Below are 22,945 nucleotides of genomic sequence, written 5' to 3' on the forward strand. Positions count from 1 at the left end.
TTCTTCCTAACCAGTCAATATTACAGGAGGGTGTGATTCCCCCCACGAGCTTCAAACTGACAGGTCTGCACAGCTGGACCCGGAGAAGAGCAGGGAGTTTGACCAAAAATTCAGACAGCTGAGGAGGGAAGTGGTCGAGTGGAAAGAGAAAAGGGGAGGAAGCAAGACATGATTGGGGGGGGGAAGCATTTTGAAAAGATATGTGGACTGTCACTGGTGGAAGTTATCACAAGTGTTTTTAAGATTTTTATGGATCCACAGGGAAGAAACTTAGGTTACCATACTCACTCTTTATTCAATCTAACCCTCTGAGAATGACAGACAGTAAGGCTTTACTCACTTACTGCTGTGTGAAAGGAAGAGGCTTGAAGCTTTAGACTGCACATGGTGTTCAGCAGTTATGGTGAAATAAAGGAAATTTGCATGTTTTCTTTAGGATTTTGGTCAAAAGTGACGAATAGGGTGATTGACACCAACAAACAGTTGCGTATCATAAGTTTAACTGCAGTTGTCCATTATCCACAGTTGGCTGAGTTATAAAATGTAAATACCGAGAAATGGCAAAAAACATTTACAACTGATTCCGAGATTTACATTTAACCTTGGAAGCTACCAAATTAGATTAATATGGTTTAACTTCTTGTCTGAAAAGAACCATCACTGGCATATGTTCATGGCAATCTAGTGTTTGTCATCAACACTCTTATGATTTTAAACTGTGTATTTTAATGCATTCAATGATCAATCAAATTATTCAAAACAATAAAAGCCACATTTTCAAATCCAGAATGTGGGATAAACACATTGAAAGCACAAACGGATATAACAGAGCATATTGGCTGCACTTCATTTAGTTATCTTGTGTTCCTGCTTGAACTGTAGACATGTTGTTACAAGACACAAAACGGTTACCTTTTAAATCAATCCTCCCATGCCTGGCTTACTCAGACATTTTAAAATTCCTCTCAGATTCTGGAAATTGTGAGCCCTGAATCAATAACTGCATCACCAAGGAGTGTTTTTGTTACTGTCAAATGGTAATGCTTAATGCAGCACATTCTCCGACTGGAAAAAGTATTGATCTGGGGGTAAACTGATAAAGCCTGATCAACTTTCAAATAGGAATCGAACAGTTTCTTGAAGCCTTCCTAGTAAAAAAAAAATTCCAGCAACTTGTACCTTTTAATCATCACTTGCAGTTTATCCAATCGGTATCTTAAATTTAAAAATCTGTGCTAGCTCACCAGCCATAAGACTTGCAATAGACACAAGACGGAATAGCTTTTTCTATCATTTTTGTGTAAAAGAAATAAGCAACAATTGGAAAATGACTGGGTCCATTTAAAGTAGTGCTAGAATTAGCACAATAAGCTACTGCAATAGTGCTAATGCAGCAATGCAATTTACTATTAGGTATTTATTGGTATACTGCACCAATATGCTATCCATTCAGGTGGTATGCAGTGTTGGTTTTATTTGCCGAGTAGCCAAGGTTTTCCACAAAGTTCTTCAATTGACGTGTTGTATGACTAGCCTGGTAAAAAGCAGCTCTATGTTTTATGTTCCAATGCTTACTCTGACATTTTAAAATTTCTTTCTGATTCTGGAAATGGAATGTGCCGCAGTTCAGCTTTGGGCTCTTGGTTTTGGAGAACCGATTGTTTGCTGTAGGTGTGGACTGTGCTGAAGTTTAAAATTTTACCCAATAACTAACGTTTGGGTTTCAATATTTGGAGACGTGGCCAACCGGATGGCTTCTTTAACCTCCCCCACCTACATTGCCAAACTACAGGAAGACTACATTTCTAAAACACCGCAGAAAATCTACGTCCTCATTGACAACGTTGCTGATTGGTCAGGTTGAAATTCTGCTGGAGAAATCCAGGTCAATGGAAGAAAGCCCAGATGGAGCACCAAAGGGAGATGAGAATAAAATGGAACTGCACAAGAAAGCAATGACCAAGCTATTGTATGATAAATGCTTTCATTGTTTCCAAAGATTAGATCCAGTTGGACTTGAGAAACACTTTCAGAGTTGCCTGTGTTCATGGAGCTTGACTGGCTTTATAGGTTTTCCCTGTGTGTGAGTGGGTATGAGTTTGTCTGACAAAGCTTAGAGGACAGCCCATCTCCCAGTTACTCCTCACAGACACTCTAAAGAGACAGAGAGAGAAAAACTTGTTCCACCCCTCCTCGGGGATTTGCCTCTCCCCAGGGGGGCTGAGAGTACAGACCTGCTGCCGGCACTGCTGAGTGAGAGAGCAACGGAAGAAAAGAGAGCATGAAAAGACTGAGGTGTAGGAAGCAGGGCTCGTCTGACGGTTTCAGTTTCTACCAGAGTTGAGTATGCCTCAGCGGGAGGTTCTGGCCACCGGCACACCTACCTGCGTGCCGATCGGCTTCCAGAAGGAGCCCGTGTTGTTGGAGGAGCTGCCTCTTCATGCCGGAGCCCTAGGCCCAAGCCTCTCCCCACTGCAGCCTGAGACATGGGGCCGGTCTGCTGCAAGCCGGACAGACTGAAAAAACAACATCTCCAAGGTAACAGGAAACAGATGCTGGAGAGTTTTTACAAGTGTGGCAGACAGTGAAGTGGAGAGCCGAGTGGCTTTGAGACTGCTAGAGGCTAAGATTTACAGCAGAATCGGAACAAACTGTTTTTGTGTTTTGAGTTAGGCAGTCATTTGGGGCTCATTTTACTTCTGGGATTTAAACATTTGAGGAAAACTTAAGCATGATGTACATGAGTGAAATGTGCCGCTTATGATGGCAATAGCTTTCTCTCAGGCATCTTTTGTGGAAAGAAAGAAAAAACTGTGGCGATAAAAGTTTGAGCTTTTTTTTGTACTTTAGCATACATAGCTTACATATTTCACTCAGGTCCCTCAGGACCTGGTCCAAGTCAGTCAGTTCCTCCAAAAGACAGAACCCCCAACCCTAACTTCCATTTGGTGACTTAACTCAAAAGTTTCTTTCTACATTCAAGGAATGGTCCAACCAATATACCACAAAAAGGAGGTATATGTACATCTTCTTAGGTAAGAAGATGTTATGACATTAAGGGTGCATTCACATCAACCCTGCTTAATCTGCTTTAATTGAACTCTAGTTTGTTTGCTTAGAAAGTCTGGTTCACTTGGGGAGGTGTAAAAGCACAAACTCTGCAGAGGACCAAAAGGAGTGAACTCTGTTCTGCCTACAAACCTACATCTCAATTCGGTTGACGTAAACTCTGGTGCAGTATGAATGCATGTGGATGCCAAGCAGGGTGAATACTAGTCTAAAAGTAAGAAGCGGACTAGGAAAGCAGGAAGCAGGCTATAAGTGGTTCTCAACCTTTTTTGGGCCAGCGCCCCCTATCCATCATCCAGGTGCCTTACCGCCCACATCAAAGAAGATGTAGGCTACTTGCACCGAATATTATTTCATGATTAATATTACTATCATTATTGTTGCTGTCTTGATATTCATTGTTTCTGCATTTATCATCAAAAATTTATCATCATTTTTAAAGGTGTCTAAGAAAAATGCAATGGACATTCAATTTAAAATTGGTATGCCTATCAGCAGCCAATCAGAGTGGAAAAAAAATTCTTGTTCTGTGCCATTTTCTGATGTTCTTTGTTAAATCTTGCATAAAATGAGCAGATGGAAAATGTACAACAGTTCCAGCTTTGAACAATTTGCAAACTTACTATGCTCTGCAACAGTAAAATTGCAACTGTATTAATCAGAACTTTTCTTCTCTTCAGTGTTTCTGCCTGTTTCTGGTGGTGCAGCTCTGTGCTGCCTTCAGGAGAATGGGACATCAGTGTATCATCCATAAAATTTAATCCACACGGCATTTACTGTGCAAAGCAGAGCTTTAAGAACAAAAGTTCTAGGTCCTTTTAATGTCATACAAATGGGACAGAACCATGGATGATAATTTCAATAAAACTGTCTATTGATTTATAGATTAATAGTTTTACTGTACAGAAATTACAAAAAACAAAGCTGATACTTAATCAAATCCCAATGTGTCAAATTGGAAGAGTCATAGAGTCACTTAGCATAATGACATTAACACAGACATGAAAAATAATACTGAAGAGATAAATCTATACAATAAAATCGAATTAAAAGCATAAGTGATAAGTTTCTTACTGCCATGGTCTGTAAAATACATTTATTCTTAGAACTAGATATGGTGTCAACAAAACCAGGCACTTCAACAATATTATCTTTTATCTGAAAGTAGTGTCTGTTTGTTCTTGCCATATAGTATCCTGTATTAATTATTGCTCAAAAGGCCTTGCCATATAGGTTTATTCCTTTGTATTTAGTTTCTTAGTTTGTTCTTGCATTTTGTTCTTTGTACATTTCCACTTAGTTTCCTTTGATTAGTTTGATCTTTTCTTTGTTTGCCATGTCCTCTTTAGCTTCCCTCTTTATATTAGTTTGCTTCCCCTTTACATTGACATACCATCTTCCCTCATCATGCCATTCACCTGCTGTGCTGCCTCATCATCTGATCTGCCCTCATTTAAGCTCTTGATTTTTCACTGTTCAGCGCGAATCAGGATCAGACTCTCTGTTTTCATATCCTGATTCACATCCAGTTTGTTCCTGTTTCTGAGTTTTGCTCAACGTGTGCGTCATTTTTTTCTTTCTTTCTTTTTTTTTTTTTTAAACGGTGCAGAGCTGTCGGGGAGCAAAATGATGGGGAAAGGCAGACTGACATACCTGTTACAACGACGGAAAAAATCCCAGTAAACTGATAAGTGAGATTTCAAAGTCCTGGCTCAGCCGTTGCATACCAGACCACTTACAGCACCGATGTCAACTCTATAAAATGAATGCACTCTATAGTGAGCGCACTAAATAATCATGCCAGAAAATGCCTATTTTGGCATAATAATGCCTTCCACTCATGGGAGGATTTTTTTCTTATTTAAATGGGTTCATTTTTCTGAGGGATACACAGTGAGGGTATCCTGATTTTAGTCATTACATTTTTATAAGAGCGATATTCCGTTGTCCTTCCATGGAAGCGTGCATCGTACAGATGAACATTAAAACACTTTTCAATACAAGTTGCTGCTTTGACACAACTTCATCACTGCCAAACCACATGTATAAAAACCCTCAATAGGACAGAAGATATTTTAAAACCAGACACCAGAGAAGTGAATCACAGGAAGGCCGTTAGCCGGTGTAACACTGAACTGATGCGGTGAAGCTACCAGTAGCAGGAACACAGAGCTGCGCCAAGAAGCTAACAGAAACACTGAAGAGAAGAAGAGCTGCCACAGTTGCACACCTCAGTTTTTAGCAAGTAGCTCAAAGTCTAAATAGCTCTTGTTGTGCTTATAAGGGGTAAAGTTAACCTTTGCGCAAAAATCCCCCAAAGAAATCGCAGCGCCCCCTACCGTCCTCTGAACGCCCCCATTTAGAAACACTAGTGTAGGGCATTCTGGGTAAATACAACCAAGGCAAATACACGAGAGAAAAGGCATGCGGTCTTTTGCCAAAGACAAAAGAGAAAGCCTACAACCTCTAAAATCCGACACCACTCCATTTTTGTTTAGATTTTGTAAAGAAGGAAGTTGCGCTCAGTGTCTTCTTCAGAGGTTTTTGTCTCCCTTCCGTCAATAGTTGTTGGTGCAGCACCACCACAGGTGAAAGTAGCACCAGGTCTGGTGGACCAAGCTATGGATAGATCTACATCTACAGCTGTTGTTCCCTATTCACCAAAACACACATACACCCTACTGCTGCTCAAGTGTTCAAATTCACTGAGCAGGTTAAAAGTACTGGTGGGCATCTCTGGCTCTTATCTTCCCGATAAAATTTTCCATCACAACAAGTTATTCTCCGTAATCCGTGTCATTCCACAAGGTACAGTTCTGTACCTTTATTATTTCACTTTTCATCCTTCCATTTGCAGACATAATTTAATCTTTTCTGATATTTCCAACTACATCTAAACTTCAGTGTGAACTCCACAGTCAACACAGCCATCTACTAGGACATGTTAGAAGAATACTTCATGCTCTCCTCTCCCAACATGCCGTCCAGCAGGACTTGGCACCTGCCCACACTGCCAAAAGCTGCTTATAAGACCACGGTGTTCCTGTTCTTGATTGGCCAACAAACTCTCCTGACCTTTAACCCCATAGAAAATCTGTGGGTTGTTAAGAGGCATATGAGAGACACCAGACCCAACAAGGTAGAGAACTGAAGGCAGCATCAAACAGGGTTTCAATTACAGCTGCGCAGTGCCACAGGCTGATCTCCCTGCCACGTCACATTGACGCAGTAATTGCAGCAAAAGTAGCCTCAGCCAAGAACAGAGTGCATGAATATACATCCTTTTTATTTAGATGTTTTTCCAAGACACTGAATTTGGGGTCTCCTTAATATGCAAGCCATAGTCATCAAAATTACAAGACTAAATGGTTTCACTTTGTGAAATGAATATTTACAAAATATAAGCTAAGCTTTCTGAAATGAGTGACAAATACGTAAGATACTTTTTTGGGGAAGTACTTGTATTACTTGACTTGATTTCTTATTAATTGTTAGAAGAAATTATTTCATTCCCAATTCACTGTTTAGTCCCCTGGCAGTTTAGGTACTGTTCACACTGAACATCTTTACTTTCGTTTTGTTGTTCACTACTCTGCTGTTGCTGACCAATACGAGCACAAAGCCCATCTCCTGTTTGGCAAAAAACAAAAACACATCTCGATGGTCCAGAAATCTTTGGGGAAAACATGTGAAATGTCATGGATGTTGTGTATCCTTACAGCATTTCAGTAAAAGAGCAAAACACCACAAGTGTGTATCACTGGAGATACAGGATGAGATGCATCCGGACTCCTCGTCTTTTTTGATAACTTTGAGTTTGCTCGGGCAGATTGAATCATTCATTTGATTTCCGTGTTGATAATTTGTAAACCTTGTGTTCCTGAATGAAGCTAGATTATATTCCTGTTCTCCTGGTTGGTACGGTCATACGGTGCCGCCCTGCTCATCATGAGAGTGTGACTTTAAAAAGCTGGGTGACAATGGCCCTCAGCTTCCATTGAACTGCTGTTTAAATTTGGTTAAATGACTGTGACAACAATGACTGTGGCAACACCACCGCCCGACACTAATGGCTCCAAACAAGAAAACAGAGACATTCTCCGAATTACTCAAGTGCGTGCTAAAAAGATTTTTAAAAAGTAGTTTTTTTATTTCTTGCTTCATTCTGATTTTTTCTTTTCATAGAATTTCTTATTTAGCAGTATTACCTTATAGCAATCTTAATTATGTTTCTTTCCCCCCCCCCAAATTTAGTGTCTTTATATGCAGTGTATCAGTGTGTTTATGTGCTGATATTTTAGCTAAAACAAGCTGCTCAGGATTAGGTCAAGCACTTTGAGCAGAACTGATGGAGCCATCTAGTGGCGAGATGGATGTAATGCATCTTTGTTCACCTTTAGAAAACAGATGGTTTCAGAGAATTTTGCATAACTCCAAAAGTAATAAAAATAGTGTAAAAATTGTTTGATTGTATAACATTATAGCAAACAATAACACATAACCAGAGGTGGATAGATTGTGGCTGAATTAGAACAATTCCTCCAAGATTAGTGGTTTAGAGGTCAATTACTTTTTCCTCACAGAACCATGTAACTTTTTATTTTTCTGCCTTCATAATCATCTTCATTTAAATACTGCATTTTGAGTTTACTTGTGACATCGGACTAAAATTGGTTTGATGATTTGAAACACTGCAGTGTGTCAAAAATACAAAATAAGAAAAGGTAATCAGGAAGGAGGGTAAAGACTTTCACACCACGGTACTGTGCGGTCAGGCAGTAAGGAGTTCAACTTTGCTATACTCTGATGCCGGCAGCTAGCCCACATCTTTACATGAAGGTCAGCATTTCTCATGTGAACACACTGCCAATAAACAGTAGACATTGTCTATAATAATAAGGTCTTTTTCTCCACGTCTTATTCTGCAGATCATAGCTTATTTGACGTATTAACTTCCTTTCAAACTAATTCGAGATGCTTTAGTTTAAACTTCCCACACCGTTTCATTCCTGTTACTATGTCATACGTGTCTCGCATGTTCAGTCACCTGTACTCCTCTCTCAACTCCTCGTCTTTGTCCCTCGCCAGGTGGAACGGGAGAGAAGGACCGTGCCCCGATTAGCCATGAATCCTTCCTGCTCATGGCAAGCTCGCAGACCGACATGGACGACTGGGTCAAGGCCATACGGCGGGTCATCTGGGCGCCATTTGGCGGAGGTAAACTCAAGCTTCAACCAAAAACACATGGAAAAGATATGGTTTATGTAGGGAAGATGAAGACCAACATTCAGAATCAGAATCACAGAGATGTTAAAAAAAAAACAATGCTTATAAAGTCTGAAGACGGGACCTCCAAAAGTGGGGAAAATGTTGATTTCCTGTCGGCCACACAGGCTCCAAAAATCTACAAAATGCATTTGAAACAAGATTTTAATGCCAACATCATACCTGATGTTGGAAATGCCAACATCATACCTGACCTTTAGCTTATCTGTGTCAAGTTAGATGATATAGCCGCTCTGTCCAGTTCCTAGCCAGCAACATCTTCACAAACATGATCCAGTCTATCTATTCCAGGAAAGTTCCAATATAGACTAAATTAGATCACAGGGAGCTTCTATTTTGTTTCCGCCATCAGCTGAGGGGAACTTGTTGGTGTGTGACTGGTTTTGGTTTGAATGATGGTTGGTTTGATGCAGGAACCAACTAGTCGGATGTTAATAATTAGCTTCACATCCCAGATTAGTTAACTTAAGAGGATAGAAACATATCCAGACATGTCTGGCTGTATAGAGGACCAAGGCACAGCTGAACACCAGTGTCTTATGTTACCACAGGAACTATATTAATAGGGGCATAAATTTGGAGTAACTTACCAATAATATCGTGGATGACATCACTGGCAGACTTGTTATATTTGTCATTCTGTCTCAAGCAGACGCTTCTTTAACTTGTACATTATTAAACTACTTTCAAACTTTTTTTTTTTGTAAATCAACTGTATTGCTTAGAGTATAAAACTGAAAAGAAGTATTTAACAACGGGTAAAACTACGGTAGAAATATATTTTTGAAAAGGTAACCATATTAATTAGCTTTGTAGCATTAGCTTAGCGACATCTTGCTTGAGCCAGTTAGCTCAAATCTTACAAGGAAAAAGAAACATAACCCTAAACTGTGACAGTGTGAGGTAATTAGCAACAATTATATCAATGGAGCTAATAAACTCGGTTCTGTATGTGGCTCGGTTATGTTTCCAGTCGCCCTCTCAGATTCACGGGTCCTGGAGAGGTGTGTGGGCGTGGGCGTGTGTGTGTGTGTGTGTGTGTGTGTGTGTGTGTGTGTGTGTGTGTGTGTGTGTGTGTGTGTGTGTGTGTGTGGGTGTGTGTGTGTGTGTGTGTGTGTGTCGTCTCGGTTCACAGTCCAGAATAGACCTGTCGCCAGCTCTCGGAGCTGAGGTTAACAACGCATTGACCTCCACGTGTTCTTCTGCTGTGCTGCAGTCGTCTAGTTTGCCTCGGCTTACTTGATTCGGTTCTGGAGTTTGGAAATGAAGGATTAATCCCCTGGTTCCCCAGAGTGAAATGCCAAACACGGGATGGATTAACGGAGTGAAATGCGGCTTTGGGATGTATGAAAGACGCTCTCTGCTGCCGTGCAGCTCCTGCATGGTGAAGTACCACGATTACTGCGAGCTGTCAGCCAGCTGTGACTGCTGCAGCCAGTCAGACAGTAATTAGTTGCTAATTCAATACACCTGCGCTGCCAGAATAGCTGGTTTAAGCTAAGTATATTTATGTTTTTATTAAGTATTAAGTTAAATAAATAGTGCTTAACTAATTATTAAGTTAGTAAGGACTAAAGTTGGGGATGAATTGTATTGATCTAACAACATTTATTCTAACAACATTTTGTCTTAATGTATCATTTTAAAGTCACTTTCATATTGTTATTGCATTATGATCAAGCATTTATCTATTTTAATTTCACCATGAACTATTATATCTAGAAATAAGCAACATAAATAGGACATTACGATCATAATGATTATTATGCATATGTATAGACAGACAGATAGGATGCATTACACTCATATGCACAAAAATCATGTATATGCATTTAGACTTTCAAATATGTTTGAGAGATAAAGTCACAATGTTACCACTATTGTTTAAATATTATTCTATATTACAATATTTAAATGTTTAAACATTACACTATCAAATATAGCAAATATATATATATATATATATATATATACACATATATAATTTGAAAATAATGGCACAAAAACATCCAATGAGGATGGGAAGGTGAAATAGCTAGACAAGAGTTCTGTCTGGACACGCTATTGGCTGGTGCATGTGGTGTATGTGTTACTGACTGACTGTACTCCCAAGAGCAGAAATAAGGGAATACATAGATAAGACGGTTTCACACTGTGCGTATTAATGTATAATTAGATATAAGCATTTGGTGGGTGTCAAGTGTTCACAGATTTCAGCTATTTGCAGGTTAGGGTTGTGGCCACCCACCAGAGTGGATCCCCTTGGTCCACATTCAAGAAAAGACCTTTTGAATCGCTGTCTACTGTAACCAGTCCCACCAGTTTTTCATCATTCTCCGATAAGGGAAATTCAAGCAAAATAAGCAGATTCCCACATTTTTCCGTGCCAATGCATAATTGTGAGTTTACTGCACATTTTCCGCAAAAATTGTCAAAAAGATTGGGTTTAAGTCACTGCTCACTCCGACCTGCAGGTGACAGTATGTCTTACTAATACCACACTTCTGCCTTATCCATACTTGATGTCAAATTATAGTCCAGAATCTCAAATATTTCTAAAGAACCACCACAAAATCAGTCATTTTGACTGCTAAAAAAAAATCACAAAAACAATAGCAAAATACTGGAGGACTGTGTACTGATCACTGTACATGTCTTATGACTATAGTTCCAGTTACCTATAGTGACACAGTAATCCTAGTAATCCTGTTCCAAACCACATCAACTAATATTTAAAAGGCTGTTAGGTTTACAAAACCTCCCTCCACACTGCAAAGCCTCAAACAATTTCTTGCAATCAGACTTTCTGTTTCAAATGTTTATCTTCAGGAATTTTTGGCCAACGTCTGGAGGACACAGTACAGTTTGAGAGGAAGTTTGGACCCCGGCTGGCACCACTGTTGGTAGAGCAGTGTGTGGACTTCATCAGAGAGAGGGGCCTGGACGAGGAGGGTCTCTTTCGGATGCCCGGACAGGCCAATCTGGTCAAAGATCTTCAAGAGGCCTTTGACTGCGGAGATAAGCCTTTGTTTGACAGGTAAGGGGTAGAGGTTAGGAGGTTGATGAAATCCAATATCTAGTGTCCGTGACTTTTACAGTTCTGATAATTCTTTCTTTTTATATGTACTAACTCACAGTAACACAGACGTCCACACGGTGGCGTCCTTGCTGAAGTTGTACCTGAGAGAACTGCCTGAACCAGTCATTCCTTTCTCCAAATATGAGGACTTTCTAACCTGTGCACAGCTTTTGGCCAAAGACGAGGAGGAGGTTTGCACTGTTTAGTTGTAAGGAGTTTTGGTGCCATCACTTTCACAACAACTAATATATTTTGTTTTAAACCAGGGGATCCAGGAGCTTGGGAAACAAGTTAACACTCTACCTCTGCCCAACTACAATCTCCTCAAGTACATATGCAAGTGAGTCCTCTTCCTTTCAACGCAACCTCGGCAAACAATTTGTGTTTCTTTTAGTCTAACTTTGGGAATGTTTCGTTTTTTCAGGTTTCTTGATGAGGTTCAGTCCCACTGCAACGAGAACAAGATGAGCGTTCAGAACCTGGCCACAGTATTTGGACCAAATATCCTTCGAACCAAGATGGAGGACCCAGTTACTCTCATGGAAGGCATGAATACCAAATACACGACGGCTCGCAAATGTTTTCATACCCCATAAACCTCTTTACATTCTGTGATGCTTGAACACCAACACAATGTTGTGCATAATTGCATAGTGAATGGTTTCACTGCTGGTCTTCTTTGGTCTTTATCAAGCTTTTATTTCATTAATGGTTTCTAGGTCTTCACAGATCAGCTGAATTTGCATTGAAACTCAATTACACTGAGGGCGACTCAACTGGAAACTTTCTGAGTGCAATTCCACTGAGTTTTATTTAAGGGTTTTAGAGTTAAAGGGGTTGAACAGAAATGCGAGCCATGCTTTAAAGAATTTTAATTGTGGAAAAACATGAAAACTCCATACTACTTTGTGTTAGTCTTTCGCATAATCACAATAACCTTTTGCATGCACATTGTCTAGGAACTTCTCTGGTCCAGCACCTAATGACAGTCCTCATTAGGGAACACCAGCGGTTATACTCAGGAAGTGAGCACGAAGGACCTGCTTTGCCCCTAATGGAGTTACCTGCCCAGGGGCATCAGCTCCAACACCGCAGCCTGGGAGCGTGGATATCTGAGGAGGATCTACAGAGCGGTCCAGGTTCCAACACTGAACAAGAACTCCACAGCAGTGCCTCATCTCTGGACGCCAAACTGTCTGCGGCCATCACCCCTAACCCAAACCCTGGACCAAAAATGGCACCTTCAACGGGGAAAGGAGAGCCCGTTGTTAGTCCAAGTAAACAAGCCAAGACTATGCCTTCCTGGAAATACTCTTTCAAAAGTTCTTCAACTCCCCGTTCCCAGCCACAGGCTAAGCAAGCTACCACAGGTGCCACAGTGGCAGATACAAGTACTCCTTCCGGTGGCGGAGGTAACTGGCTCATGAACGGTCTGTCCTCCTTGAGAGGACACCGCCGCACTTCTTCAGGGGAGCGATCCGCCAGAGATCGTGACTCTACCGGGTCGTCCCAGAGACTGTCCACTTATGACAACGTCACGTCTTCCTCCAGCACAGGGAGCGTTCCCAGTGTCTCCAGCACACCGTGGTCGAGCTCCTCTTGCGATATCTCCATTCCAGACTCCAGCGGAGAACCTCAGACACATCAGAACTTTGGAGGTGGAGCGGATAGCGATGAGAGGACAGAGTGGACAGAGAGCCAGAGGGAGACTGAGAGGGAAAAGGAAGCAGGAAGGATGATGGAGCCGGGCGTGGACTTGGATGGATGCGAGGCCATGGAGCTTTGCAGCAGCAGCGCGGCATTCGGCGAGAGCGAAAACGTACCCATGGTGGCAGGGGTGCCGTCCATTATTATGACAGAAGACGGAGATGGGACTACCCTGACCCTGAATACTCTGGTGGAGGAACTGAAGGAGGAGTTGAGGAAACAGAGGACAACATATGAGACCAGGATTCAGAAGTAAGTAGAGACAACAGTATCTTTTTAACAATGGAAAGTAAAAATACTATTTTCTTACTGGTTTTATCAGCATGTATAACTGTTGTATAACGCCGTATTATTTATGAATCCAGCTGTTCTGTTTCTGGCTTCAGAGGTTTATTAGAGAACATTAGAAAACAACCAGCATTATGAAAATTAAAGAACACAGCCCACAGGTGAGGGACAATGCTGTGGAGAGGTTTAAAACAAGGTTAAGTTGTAAAATAATATCCTTTGACCACTGTTCAAATCATAATTTGTAAATGGAAAGAGTTTGGCAAAACTGCAAACCTACCAAGAGATGACCATCCACCTTAGCACCTAGGCAACAGGAACAACAATCACACAAGCAGCCATAACTGTGGAGGTGTAGATTGCAAAGACTTTGTAAAGTTAAACAGTCAAAAATCAACTGTAATAACTTGGTCTGTCATAAGGGAAAAAGATTTTAGTCATTCAGTCAGATATGTCACAGTCTCAAATGAGATATTTAATTAGCAAGCTATATAGTCAGCTTACAAATACAGATACAGAATAGATACATCATCTCGTACGATCGCCCCTGACCTTTGTCTGTCCTGTGCTGCGCCCCTTCAGATTGGAAGAGTCCAGCACAGCGCTGTGTGCCCAGGTGGAGCGTTTAGAACAAGAGATGGAGCAAGAGAAGAAGAAGCAGCGCATGCTGGAGATCAAGCTGCGGAACTCTGAGCGGGCGAGGGAAGACGCCGAGAATCGTAACCGTCTCCTGGAGAAGGAGATGGAGGATTTCTTCTCCACGCTGGGCAATCTGGCCCTGGGCTCAAGGACAAGCGACATTTGACTCAACATGGATTTCCTGTTTTAGCATTAGCAGAAACAGCGCCGTAGCCATCAACTGACGTCTCTGGGCTCGAAGCAGCAAGACGCTTCTTTAAGAAAATAACTATCAGTAAAAGAATGAAAGGAAGCATACTGTTGCACATTTCTAACAAGCTTGAAATTGATGAAAAGAAATGCTGAAGGACGTAAATGTCATCATTGTTCTGTGAGACTGTCCATAGGAGGGTTGACTCTGTGGCATGCTTGAAACTGAACATGAAGATGGAGCTCCTACAGTTAGCATTCTTCGTTCACTGAGGTTTCATGTTTCTAATGAAGGCAGCGTCATCAACATCTCAGGTGCCTGTTTTGTGACTGAAACATGGTAACATAACTCCCCCAAAGCTTTGTACCGGAGAGCGCTTCTTCAACCACTACTTTCCATCGGTCTTGTACTAACACTGTAGAGTTGTAGGAACCATTTATTATTTATTTATATTTACAGAAACAATAGTTTGAGATTCGATCAAATCTGCTTTTTACCTTTTGCTTGATTCTGTGATTCTCAAACTTTTTATAACTGTTACCATCTCAGTAAATACCACGTTTTTGGGGAAAACACCATTTTGTCCAGATATATTATTTACTTATCTGGACATTATTTATGTTTTCATGGTTTTGGCAGTTATTTTAAAACTGTCACAACAAAATATGGAGTTTTTCAGTTTCTCTAAAGGTCTCCAAGTCAGAATTCCCAGTGAGCCTTGAATACATAATTTACCAAATCTCGCTGGTTCTTAATTTGGAACTGGATAGGCTGAGTTTTATCTAAATCATAGATTCAAGTTTCAACTTCAGGGGCAAAAAAATTCATCAAAAGTCAGCAGACCTCGTTATTGCTTCACTTTCACCTTACTTCTGACAGGGATTATTAAAAAAATTTCTCCACTGCACTTCTATTTCGAAAATTTTCTGATGAAGGAAAAGGGTCTGAATCACAGACTATATGTCCCTATCTACCTTGCAAATATTTATTGCTAAATTTAGCTAAAATTCTTGTGATGGGAGTCCTAAAGGATTGTACCTTAGTACCTTAGTTTGAGAACTATGGCCTTAGGTTAAGTAATACTTTGACCAATACTTGTACCATAAAGTGCTGCCAGCTTGCTACTTGTTAGCATAACATCAGACCAAGAAAGAGCTAGCCACATATATATTGAAAAAGGCCTCAAATACTCAGTAATATATGGTGAAATCTGTACTTCTAAAACACAAACTGTTCCGACTATTTATTTGATTAGAAAAAGTGGTTTGGGCTTCGCCTGGATTACCCAGCTAACTGGGCTTAGCTATTGTGTACATTGCAAGGTCAGTTGATCATTTGCTTTGTTGTTTGTTTTGGAAAAATGAACTAATCAGTGGTTAGTGTGTCTTCATACCTGGTCAAATAAAATTATCTGAATACAAGATAAGCAATTTACCTTTAAATAAGCATGGCTAATTGGACTATGTACAATAACAACTTTAGCAGAGGTCTTTCTATTTTCCATATTTGTACTACAAACAATGTTAAGTTTGTATATTGTATTAACAAAAGCAGGTATCAATAAACTAGACTTTCAATTTCCTAAGTAAAACCTAAACACATCTGGACTGGACTTCTGCCACAGCTGCCTCAGTCCCATAGTTGTCCTCAGGCCCTTCCAGTGCCTCTTGTTCATCACCATCTACACGGTTTCTGAGTCCATTCGATGGCAAATCCTGGCTCTTCTGTTGGGCCCTCACATTGTTAATGTCTGTCAGGTATCAAGGGTTACGTTTACAATTCCTCAAGCATTTATTATTTAATCTATCATATGGAGCCAGTGACTAATCACTTAGCTCCCTTAAAGATTTGTTCTGTTTTTACTTTTCTGTTCCGCTTAAATGTTTGTAATTATATTTCACATCGGACAAAGAAAAAATGATTCCATGCATTAAGGGGGAAATCCTGTCCAAAACAACCTCCAGTGAATTATAAGCCTGGTGGGCCACCAGGCTTTACTTGCATCCCCACCAGCCTAAGGTTGTTTATTTTAAGTAGGGTTTTTTATACACCATTAACGGTGACCGTAAAGACGGATTAAGTGAGGTTTATAGTAGATGCGTTGAATTGGGCGTAAGGGAGTTGTGCATAAATTGCACCATCACCACACCTGCCCGTTGGCAGGTGCATGCCCGTGCACCTCCAAATTTTTGTAACTTTTAAAAAATTTTAACGCAAAAACACAGTGGGCCGCTGGTAGATTTCCCTAGCTCCACTACCAATGGGCTTAGCAAGTTTTCTGGGGGAAACCCTATTTATCCTTTCAGAAATGGGCATTGTGGGTAGGCTGTCAATGCGCTTTGGGAGTCATTTGCGGATAAAGGTTTTTGCGAGTAAAGTCCAAACGCTACTGAAAAGACATTTTAAACCACTGTATGTTTTTAACTTTTTTAGATAAGATGTTGCTTTTTGAGATCTACTAGCCTACTTCGTGTTGGTCGACAAATTGTGTGTAAGATTCTTGATTTGACAGGGCAGGCAACTGAAACTGAATTTAACCTTCCAAATAATGTAGTTTATTGTAATTCATAACTTAATGGGAAGACATTTTTTCTCATAAGGCTTGTTTGGGTTGGATCATTTTTTCCCCCTTAATACAAGAGATCATCAGTGGAAAACCTGCATCCATCACTACGGTTCTCTTTGACTTGAAACATTTAGGTGTAAAAAATCAAAACAGAAGGCAAAATCTGTAAGGGGAGGAGGGAATACTTTTCCATTGCCCTGTTGGACACAGTAAATACCAAAGCTGGACTGCCTCATCAGCGATTCACTCACAGGAGATCAGAATGGACTGCCTGGAAGCCATGTTGATTTTGGCACATGAAGCTGAACACTGCCCTCAGAGAAACAATGGAGTTTCCTGGCTGTGCCTTCAGGGAAGTGTTTTTGAACATGAAAAAAAAAAAAGAAACGAAATGTTGCTTGCTTGTCCTAAGATGTGGTGCTAATATTCACCCACATGGTGGCTGCTCCTTTTCTTTTCCTCTGTTTTGCTTTGTTGTAGTATGGAACCAATGCCTGAGGCTACTGAATCATTTAATGGTGCCAATTCCTGTTTGTAAATTGTAAAGTGATTGGAAGTTTTGCATCTGGAATGTATCAATATAGTGAATGAGTTATATATCAAAAATTAACGGCAACAATTTGGGTTATTTAGTCTGTCCGAAGAAAAACATGGGGGCTCATTTTTTAGTCACATTTGCATCAAGTTATTCACTCAGTCATAAGTGTCACAGTTTCAAACAAAATATTTAATTAGCTAAATATGTGGTTTACAAACCTAATATTTGGTTGGCACTAACAAAATTTTTAGATTTGAACTAAATTCTTAATTTGCTAATGCTAATTAAAGATTTAGCTCCAAACTAAATAGCCTTAAGCTAACTAGTTAGTTTGTAGACTAAATATTTAGCTTGCTATTTATATTGAGGCTAACTATTTAGATTGCTGTTATTTTTTTATCTAAAAATTTAGTTTGGAGCTAGATAACTAAATATTTAGTTTGCAAATGCTAAATATTCAGTTAGCCAATGATAACTAAATACTTTGGTTGGAGCTAGACACTTAATTTGTAAGCTAAATATTTAGTTTGCTAATTAAATATTCAGCTTGAAGCTACATATTTAGTTTGCAAACTAAAAAGTGTAGTTTGCTAATTAAATATTTATACCTTGAAACTGACAGATAAATGAATGAATAAGAATCAATCTGTAAGGTTTGTAAATTGTAAAGTGATTGGAAGTTTTGAATCCAGAATGTATCAATACAGTGAATGAGTTTTGGATTGAAACCAGCAATGTGACAGAAATGAAAGACTTTTTCTTGCAGTCAACTGATGCATTTGGGTCCAGCCGTACCTTTACAAAGTGGGACTAACACAGACGGTTTGGCTCATCATGTAAGAGTTTTCTTTGCAGTTTTAGTCTGACCCTTTATACACCGACTATTACAGTTCACTGAAAAATTGAATTTCGATTGGACACTGTGATTTTTGTGACACAAGGATCAAAAAAGCATCGTTATTTTCCAGGTTTGTACAGTTTAGCTCCTCACTTCCTTCACAAAGTTTAGACTGTGATGGTGAAAAAGCAATGGCAGGTACTTGTATGTAAGTAAGATTCTTCTCAACATCGATGGTGCTTATTTATTATAGATTCACATTGTTGTAATGAATGGCCGTGTCTGAGAAATAAAGACAACTGTCACACAAGACAAAGGTGAACCTGAACGTGTGAGATGGAAAACAAGTTCATCTGCTCATAGTCAAGGTGATTGGAATAACAATAATTTAGTAAAACAATTGGAAAGTGCTTCTTTGATGCACAGTGTTTACAACGTCAAGCTGCTATCAGAGTTTCCTGTCTTCCCATCGAATTGAAAATGAGTGTTACAAGTGGAAACGCATGTGATTTTGTCAAACGAATCCAACACAATCTGAACAATGGGCGTGTACTGAGATCAAAGGCGTGCGATTCAAAGTGCTTTGCTCTATCTGGATGGGCTGCAGTACATGTTTGATTTATTTTTGCTTTGTTTTCCCATATTTCAAGATATGGAAAGTGGTCAGAAAATAATTACCCAGACTGACCACGAAGAAGTAGTTCATGCCATCAGGTCCATTCTGAATTTTAAGTATCCAACTTGGCAGGTGGTAGACCTCAAAACCTGTGGTAGCCTTGTTTATCTGGTGATCAAACTGTGTACACAACCATGTCGAATGCTAACATGGTGATGCTGGAAAGAATGGCAATACAGACATTAGAGAGCTGGTGGTATTACTTGTATGTGACCAAAACAGTTTAAGTCTCCGTAACGACAGAGAGAGAAAGAGTTCTTTTTTCGTAGCATGTCTCCCAACAACAGATAGCATTTACTAGCCCTTATGAGGACTTGACGTTTCCCTTACCTTGTTATGGAGGTAAACATGGTAACTTCTATTCAGTCTTAGTAGTCGTTGTCCCACTTAACCCTCCCGGAGTCGGAGCGCGGCAGATGGCGAGGTCTGCCGGACTGTAGGGATCAGCCAGTCATGTTCCGAAAGCGCACGCGACGTTAGCGCGACCCCGCGCACAGAGTACGAAGCTCGCGCGGGGTCCACTGGACTGCGCGAGGGTTGAAAGTGGTTTGGTTGACTGCAGACCAGGGTAAGTTTAAGCAATTATTTTGCTGCTAAGATCCACACTCCTCTGGAATAACTGAATGCTATTTTCTCTCGACTTTCTTAATTTCAACGGTAAGCGAGAAAAGTATATTTGTATGTAATATTTACCCTTTCGGGACACAGAAAGTCAGTGATAATTAACTCAAGATTTGTTGATGTACCTAAAAAAGTAAAGTGTACACAAATCAAAAGCGTTTCACCTGCGTACATTTTTTTGGAAGTTGTTAAGAGACGCTAATAATTATGGTACCGCCAACTATGAAAATAGCATTGAAAAGAGGGCTGCACAGCGGCGCAGCTGGTCGCACTGTTGCCTTGCAGCAAGAAGGTCCTGGGTTTGATTCCCGGCCCGGGGTCTTTCTGCACAGAGTTTGCATGTTCTCCCTGTGCATGCATGGGCTCTCTCCGGGTACTCCAGCTTCCTCCCACAGCCCAAAAACATGGCTGTCAGGTTAATTGGTCTCTTTAAATTCTCCCTAGGTGTGAGTGTGTGTCGTCCTGTATGTCTCTGTGTTGCCCTGCGACAGACTGGCGACCTGTCCAGGGTGACCCCGCCGCTCGCCTGGACCGTAGCTGGAGATAGGCAGCAGCAACCCTCCCGACCCCATTAGAGACAAAGGGTGAACAGAAAATGGATGGATGGAACATTGAAAAGTGCTAGCTAAAAAAAAATAAATAATAAAATTAACTTTTGCTTTTACAGTAAAAAGACATGCAGTCACAAATCAAAGTGTATTTCTTTATTTGCAGTAGATGTTCTTTCCATTTATCAGAGGTGGCATCACAGGATCCCAGTGCATGTTTTCTTTTAGTGCACTTTTTTTTTTTTTTTTTCCATTGGTTGCGGTTGGGACGCACAGATCCAGGAATTCTTAAAACTAGTAGCATGGCTGGATTCACTGGCAAACATTACAAACCAGCACCATAGTATAACATAACGATTTCTTGTAGGTATTTACTCACTTTTTTTGTGCATCTTATACTAATACAGCCCACATCAAAAACATTCTATCAGACCAGGGTTATTTGATGAAACATCAGTCTCTCCATCAAACCCAGACAGTGTTTTTGGGTGGGTGTGACAGATTACGTAACATTATAACTATAAAACAAGTCACAAATAAAAATCAATCTTATTTGTAAAAAAAAAAAAAAAGAAAGAAAAAGAAAGAAAACATGAATTGACAGTACCAAACATTTTCTTTACCTTCAGGAGAATGCTAACAAATGCTAAACCTATACATACAACTAGCACAGTTTGCTGAAGGTATTGCACATTTAGTAAAAAAAAAAAAGAAAACAATACAATAATTCTTTTACTTCTGGGTGAAGTATACATAATGTACAAAACTAGAAGTCTGCTTGAAACTGACAAATAGTACACTTTCAAATAAATAAATAATGGAATCTGTTATTCACACACCTTTGAAAGCTCATTCTGCAGGTGACAAAATATTACCAAGAACTGACAGAAATTCAGCGTGAGGTAGTTCATCAAAGTCGACTTAAATCAGAGTAGATTTGCTTAGAGAGATGAAGTAATACTACTAGAAAAACAACAATGTAAAAAACAGATAGCATGGATATGTGTATGACTCAAATTGATGCCCCCCAATGTTGGGCAAAAAAATTATTAAGAGCACTTCTGACAATAAATCTTTTCCTGATCTGCTTTTTTCCCCCTCTTTGCTAATATCAGTACTGGATATTGTTTGCCACTGTTTGCTTCCCTATTAAATTGATTTTTTTTTTCATTTACTGGAAGCTTATACTTTGTCACTGTAAACTACAGCAACTGTTGCACTGAGTTTTATATTTGATGGATTTGGCTGCAAGGGCATCAAAGTTACTTTGTAATCATTCTGATATTCTTTTAAAACGGGTTGCACCAAATAAACTCGCTACAAAAAGCAATAATAGGCCCAATATGTTAACTGTTCCTTCGTACACTAGCGCTTGCTTGCTAATAAGTCACGTTCAAATATGAGTGGCAATGCTAAAACGTTATTTTTTCAACGCCTGCGCTACTCAGAATATGCTTTTTGGTTTTTCGATTATGGTTCAGGAAAACAAAAAGAAAATGAAATTTGGAACGAAAGATCTCCGCACCTTACAGCTTCTTGTTACATTAACAGCTACACAATCTTTCACAATAGCCAGTGTTTGACTTTTAACTACATTTTGTTGAAACACACAATAGAACTTGTTATATGCATGCATATATAGCAGTATAATTAACTGTTAAATGTGTTACATTCAAATAAATTAAAAACAATGTCCAACTGCTAATGTACTGTTTGTGTAACTAATGTGGCTAACTCATAAAGCTAATATTTGTCATATTAACTATTAATATACTTAATGTAATTAAGTATATTTGTCAAAAAAACTTAATTATTTCCAAAAATTAAGTGTTTCAAAGCTAGCTGACAAGCAAATTTATTTGACTAAAAAACACAGTGGTACAGTAAGCACTGATGTTGCAAACATTAGCATAAATAAATGGTAATTGCTAATCCTGTTTGTTTGTGTTACCAAAAAAGATCAATCATTACTTCATCTAAATAATAAAGAAAATAAATCATCTGTCAGTGTAGAAACTAGTACAGAATTATACCTCGCTTTGCTCCTAACCTTCCAGGAGTTTTGGAACTAGCGGAGAAGCTAACTTGCTACTTAATGACATAACAAAATATTAAATGGGATTAATTGTTGACATTAACATCAATACGTTTAGTTAGTAACCGTTAATCTCATTTGTTTTAACGTTTGTCACCAAAAAAATAGAATCATTGCCTATGATCAGTTATCCAAAAAATGATAAGTAATTTGTCAATATAACTAAATATGAAAGAAAAAAAAAGAAAAGTTTTGAGGCTAGTTGATGAGGTAACTTTGTTAAGGTATTTGTTCCTTTCCTATTACCTAATTACATAATGAAGCTAGAGATAAAATGCCATTAGTTTTTGACATTAACACCAATATGTATAGCTGCTAACCGCTAACCGTTTTCTAGCATGCTTCGTTTCTAGCTGATATTTATCGGTTGTCCTTATTTGTTTTATTCATTCATAAAATTTGCTATCAAATTGGTAAATAATAAAGTTATTCTTGCTTTTATTTTATCCGCCGACAGAATCACGTGGAAGCAAAAATTATTTCACTGAGCTATCGTTTGAACAAACCTAATCCATGATAAATAAGAACCGCTAAGCTGTTAGTCAATAGTTTTTCACCTTAGTTCTCTGTTGCCTTTTTGTGTTCTTTGCGTTTGCTCATGCGCTACTAACCTCAAACAAATGCTCGCTTTGGCTAATGATAATATAAAATAAGCCAACTCGTTTGAATTTCAGTGAAACTATGAGCAGTGGAATAAAGAAGCTAGCTTGTATTTTCCCTTCCCTCTTCATAAAAACGTTACAAATGATGGTTCGTAAACTAAGTTTCTCAAAACATATTCAAATGTTTAAAAAAAAAAAGTCAC

General features: G+C 39.4%; 1 protein-coding gene across 2 annotated transcripts in view; it reads left to right on the forward strand.

Annotated features, from left to right (window-relative positions):
- Positions 1 to 18,528, forward strand: part of arhgap22 (Rho GTPase activating protein 22) — a 34,714-nt gene extending 16,186 nt beyond the window's left edge. Inside the window, exons 1-8 of one of the 2 annotated variants that reach the window (XM_023341468.1) lie at positions 2,234 to 2,538; positions 8,158 to 8,286; positions 11,185 to 11,392; positions 11,493 to 11,625; positions 11,701 to 11,774; positions 11,859 to 11,980; positions 12,394 to 13,393; positions 14,012 to 18,528. In XM_023341468.1, the coding sequence (XP_023197236.1) occupies positions 2,487 to 2,538; positions 8,158 to 8,286; positions 11,185 to 11,392; positions 11,493 to 11,625; positions 11,701 to 11,774; positions 11,859 to 11,980; positions 12,394 to 13,393; positions 14,012 to 14,234 (1,941 nt within the window). In that variant the 5' untranslated portion in view covers positions 2,234 to 2,486 and the 3' untranslated portion in view covers positions 14,235 to 18,528. Of the gene's footprint in view, positions 1 to 2,233; positions 2,539 to 8,157; positions 8,287 to 11,184; positions 11,393 to 11,492; positions 11,626 to 11,700; positions 11,775 to 11,858; positions 11,981 to 12,393; positions 13,394 to 14,011 lie in introns of those variants that run through there. The other variant, XM_014472747.2, reaches the window with a different exon arrangement.
- The last annotated feature ends 4,417 nt before the right edge of the window (positions 18,529 to 22,945 follow it).

Source organism: Xiphophorus maculatus, chromosome 10 (assembly GCF_002775205.1).
Source record: "Xiphophorus maculatus strain JP 163 A chromosome 10, X_maculatus-5.0-male, whole genome shotgun sequence".
Lineage (NCBI taxonomy): Eukaryota > Metazoa > Chordata > Actinopteri > Cyprinodontiformes > Poeciliidae > Xiphophorus > Xiphophorus maculatus.